Source organism: Pararge aegeria, chromosome 4 (genome assembly GCF_905163445.1).
Source record: "Pararge aegeria chromosome 4, ilParAegt1.1, whole genome shotgun sequence".
Taxonomy (NCBI): domain Eukaryota; kingdom Metazoa; phylum Arthropoda; class Insecta; order Lepidoptera; family Nymphalidae; genus Pararge; species Pararge aegeria.
Genome location: NC_053183.1, coordinates 14,907,166 through 14,924,069, shown reverse-complemented (window position 1 = coordinate 14,924,069; position 16,904 = coordinate 14,907,166). Strand labels below are relative to the sequence as shown.

Below are 16,904 nucleotides of genomic sequence, written 5' to 3'. Positions count from 1 at the left end.
ACTTATGAGCCCCCAAATCAGTTTCTACGCGGAATCGTACCAGACATTTGTTATGAACACTAAATCGCATGGCAGCACGAATTGGTCAGTTTTTTTTTTTTTTTTTTTTTTTTTTTTTTTCGGATTGTGTGTAGCTGATTAACCCTAATGATTTTAACAGCGTAACGCGGGCTTGTTGGCGAGCCTCGGAATGGGGCTCTGCCAGGAAGAGTTTGAACCCTAGGGCTCGAAGAAGCGAAGGGATCGTCGGCCTGAGGGCGCCTCATGTGAGGCCGAACCTCGGCTCAGGCGACGATTGGAGTGAAAGGGTTACGGACGGTGATTAATCCGCACGCTTCCGAGAACGTGGTGCGAGCCCACGTCCGGTTGACGTTAGAAGTCGGGGACCTCGTCTTCGCCGGCGAAGACGCTGTGCATAGGTTGATTGTGTGTTCTGATAGGGAGCATTGTCAGTAGTAATCTGATCGTCAGGGTCGTGAAGGATATGTTTAGGCCTCCTCTTGTTGAGAGTGGCGCTAAGGTTGGGTGAGTAAAAAGAAGCCGCAACTATGAGAGGGTTGGGATGTCGGATAGACTTCTCAAAGTAGATTTTCGAGAGTTTTTTAAAGTATTGAACAATAGTGGGGAGTTTGAGATCTCTATGGAGATCGACGTTGCGTACGAACCAGGGGCACCCAGTAGCGTTGCGCATGAAGCGGTTTTGGAGAGTCTGGAATCTCTTATATGCGGAGGGAGGGCGAAACGCGAAGGCGACGCTCGCATATGACATGATGGGGCGGACACAGGTTTTATAGAGTGTCACTTTATGACGAAGTGACAACTTGCTACGTCTGTTTAACATGGGGTAGAGTCTACCGAGAACGAAGGCAGCCTTGTTACGGGCTGCGCTAATGTGATCTGCGAAGTTAAACCGACTGTCAAAAGTTACACCCAAGTACTTGGCTGTCTTTTGCCACGGTATAGGACGGTTGAATAAGTTAAGGTCCCTTTTGTCCCTGAGGTCAGGGCGGGCTCGTCCAGTGAAAAGCACTGCTGTGCTTTTATCCGGATTCACCTCTATCCTCCATTGGCGAAACCAAGCGCCTAAGCGCTCGATGGCCTTTTGGAGGCGGGATATGATGCGAGGTATGGTTCGGTATGTTGTATAGAGGGCGGTGTCATCCGCAAATTGGGCTAGCTCTACGTAGGGGCTCTTTGTATGTCGCTAGTGTAAAGCGCGTATAGGAGGGGTGATAGAACAGAGCCCTGAGGGACTCCGGCTCGTATGGGTCTGGTAGATGACAGAGTGCCATCTATCCGGTAACGGAAGGTGCGATCGCTCAGGTAGTCTCTTAGCAGTTGCAAGATTCTGTCTGGGATGCCCTGGTCGTGAAGCTTATATATTAAGCCCGCATGCCAAACCTTGTCGAAAGCTTTGGCTACGTCGAAGAATACTGCTCCTGTGAGCAGCGGGTGACTTGGTCAGTAGGGTGATTACTAGCCACCAGAGGAAATTAATATAAAAAATATTAATTTCTGCTAAAAATTCACATCGAAACTTGGACCTCCCATTTATATCAAACTACAGCAGCGCAATGCCTTGCTACGTTGCTTCAATTTTGAGATCGCGGGCCTAATCTAGGTTATTCAGTGTTTTAACATTTATAATTTTATATCTTTATTTATTTATTTATTAGGGGCAACAGACAGTCATGCACAAAACTAACAAAAAATACATCCAAAAATAAAATAGCATTAGCACAAGACCACAGCATTGTCCATGATTACTAAACTTATATTAAAAAAAATAGGGCTACATAAAAATTTTAAGAGATTTAAGTTATTACAAAAATAATAAATAATTCATTACTTATAATGCAAACTAACTAACTACTTATTATTTTTTTTTTTATATTTCAGATTGCTTACTACCAACTTCTTGAAATTATTTACACTAGTTGCATTAACGTCAACGTCGCCAAAGTGTTCGTTATACATCTGTGTCATTCTAAACATTGGTGATATGGAGGGTAGAGGTAAGGAGGATCATCTGTGTATATGAAAAAGTGTCGTCAAAATGTATTAAATAAGAATGGCGCCACATTTGCATCAAGGTAACTCTTAAAAGAAGCGCCAAATATAAATAATGTTAGAGTAGGCTTGGAAAATAAACAAGGAACTAAGGTTATATTTACCACAATATTTTGTACAACGTAAGTTGTTGAAATTCTCAATAATTAACTACTTTAGTCGATAATGACATTAAATTTTTTTACTCGGCATACTTCAATTCATCTACGATTGCTACATTCATACCATACCCTGTGCATCCACCAGCGCCATTGTGGAGGATTTTTGAACTGTTATTTAGCGCATACAACTGGACACTTTTTCAACTTTTCTCCCATATAAGATGACTCTCCTTACCTCTACCCTCCATAATTGGTGAGCGTTTACCTGCATTAGTGCGGCATTTTGTGGTAGCAAAAATCTGATATGTTCTGCAACTACGTATAGAAGTTCTAAAAGGCACACGGTAGCAGAGTTTACGAGCCAAAGCGATGCAGTCATATTTGTTGTGACACAGATCATACAAGAACGTGGCTTCTAGTTGTTTACGCCTCGACTTTAAATCAAGTAGTTCGTATTTTCCAAGAAGTTGGTCATAAGGCAGGCGACTATTTGTACATCTGTAATGCATACTGCATAGAAACTTTTTTTGAACAACTTGGAGACTTCTCACATATTTATCATACTAAGGATCCCATATACAAGCAGCATATTCAAGTTGCGACCGCACTACTGACTTATATAAATGAATATATGTGGAAGCTCTCTTATAATCATTCATTGCTCTCATTACAAAACCATACATTCTAAATGCTATATCTATTATATTTTTTACAATGAATGTCTAAATGTAGTTTATCATCCAATGTTACTCCAAGGTCTCTAATGTTGTAAACTCTCATAAGACTAACACCACAAAGGGAGTTCGTGAAAATGCTTATGATATTTTTCTTAGAATGTACTATATATTTGTATTTATCTAAGTTAAGCTTATTTTTCGTACAGTATTCAGTGAATCGATTTAAATCTTCTTGAAGTTGGGCATGATCATCCGGTGTTTCAATATTTTTATAAATTTTAAGATCAGACGATCTTATGAGTATTAGAGTAATTTTCTTCTTTATGCAGACGCATAAAGAAGAAAATTACTATTCATAAAGCACTCATGAATATCATTAACAAATAAAATAAATAAAAGTGGCCCCAGGATTGATCCTTGTGGAACACAAGGTGTTAACATAACCACATTAGAGGCATGACCATTAATAACTACTTTTTGAGAGCGGTTTGTTATGTACGATTTGAACCATCTCCATAGATTACCACGTATACCGTTGAAGGCAAATTTTTCAAGCAGGAGTTTATGATCACATCTTGATCTATATATATATATATATATATATATATATATATATATCTCTATATATATATATATATATATATATATAGAGATATATATATATATATATAATGTGTGTATTTTAGTAGAGCATTTTGTTACGGAACTCGTCCTGGGAAGTACTACCATGTTTATTTCGGCTGTGGGTCGGGCTTGGTGCATCAATCTTCTATTTTAACCACAGCTTTATCTCCCACAGCTTTATCTACTCATTGAGCATTGACGCACAAGTGGGAATAATTAATACCCTACTAGGTTTAATATAATAAACGGGGGAAAGACGTCTCCTTGTCTCTGTTGCCGTGCTTTGGCCGGTGGACACGTTAGTTTTATCCCTTTTCAGAGGATATCATCGGGGGATATAATTTTTGTCTCCTGTCTATGCTAGCTGTACCTACTGTAAGGGAATCATTAAAGAACATATATATTATTTAGGAATGTATTTATTTAAACAAATCAGATAACACTGTCGCACAAACAATTTCGATCACATTTTAATGTTAAACGCCGAACTGACCTGAAAAGAATAAAATAGTTATTTCTAGAAGTAAGTATATTTTGGTGGAGGTCAAATCCAAAACAAAGATGGGACTCTATTAAACTTCCAAATTAACACGGTTCACACTAATTATTATTCAAAAAGGCTAAGCACTTTTTTATGCAGGCTACATACCTGTAGGTTTGTATCATCTATTATACTGGTCTCATTTGTAACATGACGTTATGACTAGGTGACCGTTTTTTTTTTGCAAACTACTCTTTAACTAATTAATAAAAGTTAAAGTCGCTTGTAAGTAAAGTATGTAAGTTAGAAGGCACTAACGAAAGTCCTATAAAATATATATCTTTGCGTTTCAAAATAAACCCGATTGTTGAGCATCATCATCATTTAGCATTTGTTGACGCGCGGTTAAAAGCCCGAAGTACGGCTAATATTTTAAAAAATATAGTTGTTTTTATAAATATTAGTTGAGATTTTTAACAAAAATACTCGTAACCTTTTTACGAAAGTTGCCGCTATGCCGCAATAGTAGCTTAAGATAAGGATCGGCGTCGTATCTTGTACCGCCTGTCACAATATCTGCATCTTTTGAAGGAGCCAGTTCGCGAGCGACAACGCCAGTTGTAACTGCAAAATTATAATGTAAATACATGGTTACTTGGCGATAGTACTTGCCCGGATGAGCTCTACTACTAGGTTAGTTAGGTGATATAAGATACTCGCTGGGTTGCGTGCGAAAAATCTTACGGGTTGAAACTGTGAGATTATAATAATTATAAATAAATATTTGCCGTGTCTCAGGACATAATAGTCTTCCGGCGGGTTTGGTACGAGTTAAAAAGAAAATATTCAACGTGTAACAGAATTACGAAATAATACTGAAGGTTGCATAAGTATATTACATAAGGAATTGCCCTCCGAAAATATTAAATCAAAAGGAGCATATTTATTTTTCCATACCAACGAACTCAAAACATTTTGAGTGTTTACTTATGACAACCATTTTGAAGATAAAGGCCGACACGCGCATAGTACGTAAGTTCCGCGACGCGTAACTAATAAAGTGACAGGAGTCACATGATTTTAATTTTGATCATGTGATGTCAGGGCTTTATCTGATTTCTTTCAGTAAAAACTATGGCAGTGGTTTACTTATCAGAGATAAGCCTGTGAAATATGATTTCAGTTTTCATTTGTTTTACGGTGAACGGGCAGCAGCAGCGTCCTCTGTGCCACTACTGCCATCTCGATCACAAACCCGCCCACCCACCGTCGTTATTATGGTAGTTGGGAGATGAACTAGTCTAGCAGTCACCGGTTACAGGCTAATCATGATAAATAAATATATTACAGCAGTACCTACAAACATCGCCATCAAGCCCCAAAGTAAGCGTAGCTATAAAGTTTGTTAGGGGCTTCTTCTTAGACCAAGGCGCGCTTGAAACTCTCGTAGCTTTAGTTTTAAGTTAACGAATGTAGTTAACGCCATCACTAGGTACTTACTGCTATGTTCACAGTTTGTATATATAATCAACGCATCAAAAGTGCTATCTATGTGCCTATTTGAATAAAGAAATATTTGACTTTGACCTTTATGGGTATTAAATACTTTATCAATATTTATGAATAATAAACATAAATACTTATAAAATACAGGTAAATACTAAAAATTATTCATTTTCATAACAGACAAATTTTCCATGTGCCTCCCCGTGGCCACAGTAAATATATAAGCTTAAGTAGATACGTATTTACTGTGCCGTGGCGTTGTCGTATGTATGAGGACAAAAAAAAAGGTTATGCTAGGCCACTAAAGTACCGTGGGCGACGGCGACGGCGGCATCGACTGCGGGCTCGACGACGACAGGACGCCAGTCTGACTCGGTAACGCCGATCACCCCGAGTACATCTTTTAAATCTCCCCGATTTGGAGCGACACCGGCTAGACACAAATTTTATTAAATAGCTTAAAGGCCGCCAGTCTGACTCGGTAACGTCGATCACCCCGAGTACATCTTTTAAATTTCCCCGATTTGGAGCGACACCGGCTAGACACAAATTTTATTAAATAGCTTAAAGGCTACTACTGCTCATTTGGGACCCAAACCCGTCGCCAAAGACACCTATCTCAGCTTCTTTTACTGTAATTACGAGCAACAAAAAAATAAGTGGCTAGATACCTATAAAGCTATTATACGAGTACATTGACTTCTACCTACTGCCAGCCAGCCCAAACACGTAAAGTACCTACAAGTATGAAATTCAATGAAGTGTTCCTTTCACTCACAGGTCTACTATCCATCTTTGCACAGAATACTCCTTTCAGTGCCACAATCAGAAGCTGTTGTTTTGAAAAAAAAAAACCATGATTTTCAACTGCAGAAATACGCACACGTTTTACAATGAGCTGTTAGCTACATCCTGAGTAATTGACAAGTGGTATGGGTTTAATGGAACTGCCATATCCCTTACAAGTTTTCCTCTTGGATTGCATACTCACTTGTGAGAAGTCAGTTTGCTATCAATGGCCAAGTGGAATAAAAAAAAGGAAACAAAAAATACGTATTAGGTAACGAGCCGCATCCAAATGCCAGACTAGACTTGCGCTCCTGTGCACAACTTTTCATCGCCATACAAAATTTGAAGTAATTATTGATTATCATACAACTATCATTAATTTTTAAAAAGGAACGTTGACAACTTGATGGAAAATATAGTGAATCGGACAGTTGAAACAATTAAGAAATTAATTAAATTCCATGGGATTCGTTTGTTTTCCTGGGATAGAAGGAAGCCTATGTTACTCTCCGCTCTTTCAACTAATACTATGCCAGAAATCATGTTGATTGATTGTTTAGTTAGGGCGTGAAGGAACAACAATCAAACTTTCGCATTTATAATATTATGCAAGATGGAAATTGCGGGGCTTCAACTTAATAGCTACACTGCTGCACCAGGACGGTAAGTTGTCTATAAATTGTCAGCCTTTCTCATCTAGCCACTTCCCATCAACCTATTACGCCGATACCACGCTTCTTTAAAAATGATACGCTTTACGACTCTGGGGTTCATGCCCTTCTCAGCCGGATAAGTATGGAAAGCTTTATCTTGGCTTTTAAGCTTTAAACTTCCATCGTATTTCATTGTGTTCATAATGAAGTCAACTTACGTTTTGCGCATTCTGAAATATAATTAACAATAATTGTTTTATTAATACTATTTTTTTGGTTTATAATGTTATGGTTTATTTACATTGAGATAGTAAGGTAGGATAACTAGTTAAGAGAAGATTTTGAAGACAAGCTTTACTTAGGTTTATAACCAAACAACAAATTGCTTAGAAATTCTACTCCAGAGGATAAAACAGAAGAGTAAGGATCAAATAGCTTTCAGTATGGTTGGAAATTCTATTGAAGGAGCAGGGTTTGTCTAGTCACTGGACCAAGCTCTATATACCTGTTTGAGCTGTGTGAACATCATTATGATGAGTGTTATAATAAAAATGGCAAAATATATTGTAACTGTTGTTGGCTGGTGCTACTATTAGGTCCTACTTATAGTCTTTTCTCAATGTAAATTTTCCGCTAAATTTTAAAAACTTACTTGCGCTTTCGCTGACACCTTGCCATAATTTGGCCTGAAATAAATACTTGGCATGTAAAATCATAGTGTAAGAATAATTAGCTATAAAGTGTCCGAAGAAACTGTTCTTAAATATAATAGTAAAAAAACAATAAAAATGCTTGGATATGAATTATTCAAACTTCATAGCTAATCAATTAATTGACTGTGAGATGGTGATAACACTAAATTACCCGGCTAGGTTTGTTGAGGGCTCTTCTTGGAAGAGCTGTCATTTGGAACCCTACAGCTTTAGCTTGAAGTTAACGAACGCGGTTATCGTCATAAGTGGTAACCTTGCAATAATGGAGACCTACACATATGTTATAAACGCTACATAAGTGCCTACATGAATGAAGAATGTTTGAATTTGAATTTAAACATCAGACCCTAGTTTTCTTCTGAAGCATGGTTTTATACGAAGCCAGTGGGCTGGCGCAAGTTTAGGCCTTTACCTTGTTTGTAAAGGCCAGTTATATATGTCAGGTCGGGCACACGGGCGGAGGTCAAATATCTTGAAAAATGTGGGCGCTTTATTGCCGCCAGCTCTGGCTGAGCTTAAAAAACTGTTTATACGCGACCAACATTAACCTAGCTTCGTATTATCTATGCTTGAGGCGAGTAGGTAAGGGACATATGTAGCCTCTTTATACTTTTCATTTACGACGAGAGTCGAGATTAGAAGTTTCTAACAACTGTATCTCCTTTCACATCAAAGAAGAGTCTCCCAAGGGTATTGCCCGTAAACAACACGCTGGACACAAGGGTTGGCGATCGTACTAGATGGTAGTTGTAGCACAGGCCACAAAGGACGCTGCTGTACGTTTTCTGTTATATTTCTAAACTTCAAAGGGCTAGGCTACATAAAATTGCTAATTCATTCATGAGCAATTTTATATTATTTTATAACAAATACCGAATAAAATCTTTGAGATGTCTCTCAATAACTTCAAAGTTTATATAAAAACGTAAGCTTACAGAAAAATCCTATTATACTGTTAAGGATTAACTTCGTGAATTCCTCTAACTTCATAGCTTAATATAAATTTACTATGAGATAAGTTTGTTTTGGCCTCTTCTTAGACTTTGGAAACCTCGAGGTTAACTTTAGGTTTAAGATGGCGAACTAAACTATCACTATCCCCTTACAATTGTGTAAACATATATGTAAGAACGCTTCGTAAGTGCCTGTGATAGGCCTACATGAATAAAGAAATTTAGAATTTTGAATATATTCCCTTAAGTCGCCTCGTACAACACCCGTTGGAAGAGGTGCTGACAACTGTATTCTGATCTGCCGTCATCTCTTTTTATACTGTGTTAAAATGTTTGATTCCAATACGGACCAAGTGAGAGTATTATGAAAACCCTTGGTGCAAAATTTTTAGTCGATAGTAGAAGAGGTTATTGTGACAGTGCTCGCCTGGGAAATACTACTTCCAAGCAGTACTGCTGTGTTTCGGTCTGAAGGACGTGGTCTAAGGCGTTACTTTAGGCTCATCTACTCCTCAGGTTGATAAGACACGGGGCGGCACCTTATAGGATGTTTTCTTTGCGTGTCCTCAGAAATGATGCTCTGTTTGTATGCAATTGTTTTCCACTTTTCGGTCGGTCAATAATTATACTTATCAAAATAGGTTAGCTGTTTGAAACTTTGATTTAAGGTTTACGATTTTGCCATAGGATAGAGAATATTGAAATAAACGGCTGACCTTACCTTATACTTATATAAAAATGTGGGTATATATCACACGGAAATTTTTTAATAAAGGTTTTTAAAACATTAAACCATATTATTGTAATTATTAAATAAAAGTTATATCAAAACTGACTGTTAGATTTCTCTTTTGACGAAATTCTATTTACAAACTTGTGTCATTCTTTTAAAGTTTATATATACATTTTTTGACTGTTTTAACTACTGACCTCTTTTATACCATAGAGGGTAGTGAATTAAACTCAATACTATTAATTTTTAAAAAGAAAAAATTGAAAATTTGGAAAGCCGAGTTCTACAGATTATTCTTAATTTTTACGGTACTGTACGTGATGTAGCCATAAATTAGCAAAATCTATGGAATTAAGATTCATTGAACGGAATAGGATTTTTGGGGAAACATAGGGAATTGCAAAAAACTATACCTTCTCTATATTATGAACATATTTTATTTGTAAAAATCGTGTAAAAAACATTATCAGTATGTGCAAAATAATTACTTGAGTATATTGACATTTCTAAAAATATAATACTTAGATGTCTTATAACAATGTTACAACACTTAACATTACACAAAAAATTAATAAATCAAAGAATGATCACAGGTTTATGTTAAGTCTCTACAAGTTACACTGATGTCATAATATTTTATTGTCAGAAAATAAAGATTTAATTTATTTACTGGCAGCACCAGAATGAACTGCAGTAAATGGATCAAAATCTCCTAATCTCACAAGTTCCACTGACTTTTCCCACAATTTCTTCGCGTATTCATCATTAAGCGCTTTTCTGTCCGGAGTTGTTACCACGCAGTCGCTGTAATAAAGATAAATAATTTAAATATTACGGTCACGAAACGTTAAAATAGCTACGCGGGTTTTTATCACACGTCAGTTGAAGTGTAACAAAACACTGCACAACTATCATGGCTGCCTAGTGTGAGCATTTCTGTCTTTGTTTACTTATTCGATAGCGTGAAAGTTAACTAAGATTTCTATGGAATCCATGAGCGAGAAGTCCAGTTACAGTACTAGGAAAAATAAACGTCACTTTATGGCGTTCTTTCGATTCCATACTAATCGTAGTTAACTTTCTACGCGCTATCGAACAAGTAAACAAAGACAGAAATGCTTGACATAGGTAGAAAATCTCAAATTACGAATAATGTGTATGAGGGATGAGAGTTCGTATGGGAAAATTTTACTTATCAGCCCACCTTCTTTGTCCGCATTTATTAAGGTATTTTAAAATCGCATTGGAACCGTTTGTTTTTCTGGATTATAAAGTAGCCTATGTTACTCTCCGTCTTTTCAACTAATACTATGCCAAAAATAAAGCTGATTGGTTGGGGCGTGAATGAAGGACAAACAAACAAACAAACATTTTCGGTATAAACATAATAGAAGTAGGGATTTTACGCGGTACCTGTAGTATAATCCAGTTTCGTTCGCGCATTTTTCATCCACGGCGCAGTATATGGTCGTTTGAGCGCCAAGTACCGGTGTTTTGAAGAACGGATAGAATAGCACACCGATAATTCTTCTGGCTCCTTTGAACAGAACCTCATCCATGTGCCTTCCCAATTCAGTTCGTATAACACCGGGATGAAGGCTGTATGTGTTTACACCCTCTATATTGTGGGCCTAAAAAAAATAACAGTTGTCTACGTATATGGAAAATAATAAATAAATATACTACGAAAATACATACATCGCAATCTAGCCCCAAAGTAAGCGTATCTTGTGTTATGGGAACTAAGATGACTGATGAATATTTCTAGAATAACTAGCTGTCCCGGCGAACTTCGTACCGCGGATCATTTTTTTATGAATGTTATATTTTAATACTTATTATCCTATTCCGGTCTAAGAGGAATCCAAAAAATCAAATATCATGCAAATTGGTCCAGCCGTTCTTGAGTTATAAATGGTGTAACTAACACAACTTTCTTGTATTAATATAGATATACACAAATACTTATAATATAAACACCCAGACATTCAATGTCATCACACAAACATTTTCCAGTTGTGGGAATCGAATCCACGGCCTTGGACTCAGAAATCAGGGTCGCTACCCACTGCGCCAGTCGGCCGTACATAATGCTTATCTCTTACTTTAATAAAACTCTGTTATACCGAAATCAGTACTCTGAAAAACCACGATGATTCCTTAAGAAATATACTTATGCATCCTTCAACTATATTTCGTAATTCCTCACCCACCCTGTAAAAATATTAAAGCAAAAGAAGATCAAATCTAGAGAAACAAAAATAAATATTATTTTTCCATGCAAACTAATTCACAGTGTGTGACAACCCTATCGAAGATAAAAGATCGACACGCGCATAGTAACAACGCTATGCGACGCGTACCTAATATAGTGACAGGAGTCACATGATTTGAATTTTAGACGTTTAGGGTTGTAACTTATTGCTTTCAGTAAAAACCATGGCAGTGGTAAGCTATTCGGCTTTTGGTTTCACAGATAAGTCTCATAATTTTTCTCTCAAGCATGTGAAGGATTATTTCGGTATTTATTTACACTTTGTATAGTGAATGAATCTACCCGGTAGCCAGTACTAATCGTTTTCCATACCAGACTGTAAGCCATTGCATGCACAATATACATTGGTTTCATTCGCATTGATGCTGTAGTGGCTATTAAATTAAATACGCCCTTGTATGTTTACCATTTTCTAATTAAAGCAATTAACTAGATATGAAATAGAAGTATCTCCACTAGGTAGGTACGCAACTTCTTATTCAGCATACTAATTAGGATTGATTGTTGTATGAAAAACAAGCTGCTTATACAGTCGAAGTGCGTAGCCGTGGATGACATATAAATATTAAGTAAAGTAAAGTAATATTTATTTAGATTCCAGTATGGGTTTTGCTAACTACGTTTACTTATCACGTGAATGTTAAGAAAGACGATGGTGTAGTTAGGACAAATTTGATGAATAGGTATTAAAAACGATTGCCGTCGCCCTGAGCCTCTCTTTCCCTGTAGATAGGGACAGATGTAGATCAGACCGATTTTACTTACAAAATTTGACGAGATTGACGTTACGATTCCCGTTTTCTCATCGAAAACAGAGCCGATTCAATTAAATCTGGCAAAAAAAAATTGAGAAGGGTTTAATCTAGGTTTCCCTCTCTTTTTGTACACGCTTTATATTAGCTTCATCTGTATGTTTTTTGTATGTTTGTAACAGACTTTTTTGGATTTAACATTAAGATTTTGAACTTCTTCAAACTGTCTGATTTCGTTCAAACTTTGTAAATATACCGGGGACCGATGACAATAAACTAATTTGGTAAAATAATTCAATTTTTCAATTTGTATAAAAAGATTCTTGCTAAGTTATATACTTTTCATCTGTAGTCCATAAGGCATGAATGATGTTAGTTTTAATTTCCAAACACTATCTTTAGCTGATTTAATAATAACTAATTTGATGGCGAGTGGGTAGCCGAGTAATTTTTGCTCCAATAAAAAGAATAGTTTAAGAATAATAATAGTTTAAGAAAAACTAAAAAGCACGCTTTCATAAATAAACTAAACTAAAAGGTAGAAATAACTTTGGTTTTTTTATACCAAGCGTTTTTTTTAGTTTTTCTGAACTGTTAATTTGTTTAATTTAACTAGATAAATCGTAGTTAACTTTTACGCGATCAAATAAGTAAACTTAGAAAATCTCACACTAGGCACCCTTTAATATGTCACCTATGGAGGGTAGAGGTAAGGAGAGTCATCTGTGTATATGAAAAAGTGTCGTCAAAATGTATTAAATTAGGATGGCGCCACATTTGCATCAGGGTAACTTTTAAAAGAAGCGCCAAATATAAATATTGTTAGAGTAGGCTTGAAAAATAAACAAGGAAGTATGGAGATACAAGGAAGTAAGGTTATATTTACCACAATATTTTGTACAACGTAAGTTGTTGAAATTCTCAATAATGAACTACTTTAGTCGATAATGACATTAAATTTTTTAACTCGGCATACTTCAATTCATCTACGATTGCTACATTCATACCATACCCTGTGCATCCACCAGCGCCATTGTGGAGGATTTTTGAACTGTTATTTAGCGCATACACTGGACACTTTTTCAACTTTTCCCCATATAAGATGACTCTCCTTACCTCTACCCTCCATAATGTCACTAGGTACGTGAATTCGCACCATTGCTACAAAATGGCCAAATGCGTGACAGGCAACGAGCATGCAGCGTTTCGTTACACGCAATACTTTTGAAACACGTGTCTAACGATGCCTGACAACATATGAGATAAAAAAATTGTTCTTACTTTACATGAAGGTTTTAATTGCACTCTGGAAAGACTAAAATGATGTTGGTGCGTATTTCAATATATTATTCACCTGACTGGCCTGAAGCATCTATACCATACCTTTGAAATCAATAGACAAAACGTGAACTGATTCGAAAGAGTTCTTAGTCAAGTAATAGATTATTTAAAAATCAAATCAAAAGCACATTATATAATATGTTCACATCAGCCTAAAGAAATAAACATAATTTTAAGTATTACCTTAAGCTTAGCTGCTAGTTCTCTTGAAAATAACACATTTGCAAGTTTACTCTGTGAATATGCTTCTGCTGAGTTATAACGTCTTGTCTCGTAGTTCAAATCATCAAAGTTTATGTCATACCCTGAAATAAATATTTATTCAGGTTACATTGGCACCACTACTAGAGTAATAGGCACTAACTTAATTATATTCAACTAGAAAATGAACCTAATGTTTTGAGATATAATGGTACCTGCACAAATCCCATATGAGACTAAAATTACAGTTCTATAAGTCCCGGAAGAAGAAGAACTACTGGAGGTCAAATCCACTTTTTTACAACCACTGTACAATAAATATTTTTCTTGACAGTTTACATTTCAAGACATACAAACAACTTTCGAGATATTCTGGCCATTGATTCCGATTCCATATTCCCAGTTTCCAAGATATTGCCTCATATTAACCCTGTGTAGATGTTAAAAATTATGAAAACCTGTAGTTTAGTTATAAAAACAAGGCTGACAAATACAATTGACTGCAGACAAAGTAAAGTAGCATTTCAAAATTATCTAATCATGATAATTCATAAATTACTTGCTTACTAAACAGAGGTAACCTCAGGAAAGTGGCGGGACTGGAGAAAGTTCATAAAACCGACATCTTGCCCATATAGGTGTCACTCGCAGACTTTATGCTGAGCATGCATGGAGGCAAAGAAACACAAGTAATACTGCAGTGCACAGGCATATCAAACCATCATCCAATCTTTTAAGGATCCCCAACCACATTGCCCTAAATCCTTAGCAACCTGAGCAGCATGCCTGGGCTTCTTCAACAATCTTGGATGACTAGTAGCAAGAAACAAAAAGGAATTTCAACATAAACAACAACCGCTCTGGCGCAGCAGTGAGCGCTGTAGTTTTATTGTAAAGGCCCTTCTTCACTCTCTGGCAGGGGCAATATGGGGATTTATAATTTCAAAATTTTCTCTGGTCTGGTCGGGTGGGCTTTGTTCGTGGCTAGTTACCACCCTACCGATAAAGGCGTGTGTCTAAGCAATTAAGCGTTCTGGTACAATGGTGCATAGAAATGAATTAGGGTATATATGTATATGTGCACATACACCTAACATGTGCTGGCCCGTTACCAGACCGCATAATTACTTACCATCAGGTTAGATGCAGTAAAGGGCTAACTTGTAATGAAATAAAAAATAATAAAATAAAGACACAACTAGAGAAGTGCATTTGTGAAGAACTATAGAACCGGTAGAACTCTAATAATATGATAAACTTGTTAACTAAAATCTATTATATAACAATACATACTTGTATGAGCTCTAGATGACACAGTAACAATCCTTGCCGGCGTACTGTTCCTTATACAAGGCAGTAGTAGCATTGTTAGGAGAAAATGAGCCAAGTGGTTTGTACCCAGCTGAATCTCAAACCCATCCTCTGTTACTCCCTTAGGGCACATCATAACACCAGCATTATTTACAAGTATATTTATATGAGGTTCTGATTTTAAAATTTTCTTCGTAAATTCTCTAACAGAACTCATTGAGGACAAGTCGCACTTTTCTACAACAAGTTTACCCTTTTCTGGTAAATCCTTGCAGGTATTTTCTATATCAGTTTTTGCTGCCTCTGCTTTATCGATGTTTCTGCAGGCCATTATTACTTTTGCACCTGAAATTATACTGATAATTGTAGGCTGCTCACACAGGCAATATGTAGAATATTGTCAATTAAATTTTAATGTGTGCGGGTAGCCTTTGTGAAAATCAGCACAGCAACACAATAATACTAATCATCATCATCATCATCACCAACCCCTTATTGGCCCACTACAAGGAAAGGTTCTCATCTCAATGAGAAGGGCCTTGAAGTGGGCCATATTTTTATATTTAGTAGTCTACCAAGCTGACCAATGGCTTGTGGTTTTGAATATGTGCTGCTAAATAGAGAAAATAACATTTTAACACAACATGAACAAGAATCTATGTCTATTAATGAAATGAAAACGATGAGGAAACATTGGTTTTAGAGATATTATGCATCCAAGGAGGTTTTATTCATAGATTTGCAGACCTTAAAATAAAGCCTAATAAGAAAATACTAGAGAAATCTACACATAGGTAATCTTGGATTAGGAATTTTGATATGCAGCTGACAAGTGACCAAATAAGATTTCATTTAAAAAAAAAAACACTGATAAAGGCCATTATCTGCCATTCTTTATACACTAAGAACTTTAACAGTCATTTTTGAACTACATTAAGTTACAAACCCATCACTGGTTTGGAAAGCTTTTAACATAGGTATGTATTATCATTAGAAATTTCTAACATGATTGATTTATTAGTAAACATTTATTTTGACAGCATCGTTATACCTACTTTATTTTTACAATAATTGGTACCGATATCAAAATTTGGTTATCTTTTTTTGTTATTTTAAACAGTTTTTTCAGGAAAACCATTTACTTACCTCTTTTATAAAAATCGAGTACCGTTTCTTTTCCAATCCCTGTATTGCATCCTGTTACGATCGCAGTTTTTCCTATCAATTTTATATTACTGTAGCAACGTCCACTAAATAGAGGCATGATTAAAACTATACTTAAAGTGATGTATAATGCAAAAAATTAATTAACCGTGAATAACACTTTAAACCTTTATACAAGTTCAAAAGTAAATTTACACTATAACCACGCGCCGACGTGTTGAACTTGAGTTGTTTGAAATTCGAAAACAAGTTTTCCGTCATAGACCAAATAACATATAGGAGATGTCCTAATGTTTCCGTTCCATCAAAAAGTACTTTACTCTTTGTCTCAGACTAATAAATAAGAAGGCCAAATTCTTTAAGATGTCGATGAATTTTTAAAAATGTGCCTCCAAAGATAATATTATCAATTTTTATATCTTTATTTCTTATACGATATTTTTCATCACACTTGTGAGGACAAAAAGTGGCTAAACTTTAAATGCGTTTTTAATTTATCACACCAAGCACAGAAGTCAGACGTGCACGGGGCATTTTCACTGTTTTTGGACACAATGCAC

The 16,904-nt window shown here is 36.2% G+C and overlaps 2 protein-coding genes across 3 annotated transcripts; both read right to left on the bottom strand.

The window, feature by feature from the left end:
* Positions 1-3,873: 3,873 nt before the first annotated feature.
* Positions 3,874-7,811, bottom strand: LOC120623290. Of its 2 annotated transcripts, XM_039889235.1 has the most exons (6): positions 7,766-7,811; positions 7,554-7,587; positions 7,120-7,131; positions 5,770-5,892; positions 4,447-4,577; positions 3,874-3,965 (listed from the first exon to the last, which is right to left on the bottom strand). In XM_039889235.1, the coding sequence occupies exons 1-6, from the start codon at positions 7,805-7,807 to the stop codon at positions 3,936-3,938; spliced, it is 372 nt and encodes a 123-aa protein (XP_039745169.1). In that variant the 5' UTR covers positions 7,808-7,811; the 3' UTR covers positions 3,874-3,935. The 2 variants fall into 2 exon arrangements, with proteins under 2 accessions (XP_039745169.1, XP_039745170.1); XM_039889236.1 differs by lacking the exon at positions 7,120-7,131.
* Positions 7,812-9,719: 1,908 nt separating this feature from the next.
* Positions 9,720-16,670, bottom strand: LOC120623294 (retinol dehydrogenase 13-like). Its single transcript, XM_039889239.1, has 5 exons — positions 16,327-16,670; positions 15,163-15,525; positions 13,852-13,973; positions 10,714-10,931; positions 9,720-10,104 (listed from the first exon to the last, which is right to left on the bottom strand). Exons 1-5 carry the CDS (start codon positions 16,442-16,444, stop codon positions 9,963-9,965), a joined length of 963 nt encoding a protein of 320 aa, XP_039745173.1. The 5' UTR covers positions 16,445-16,670; the 3' UTR covers positions 9,720-9,962.
* Between the last annotated feature and the right edge of the window lie 234 nt (positions 16,671-16,904).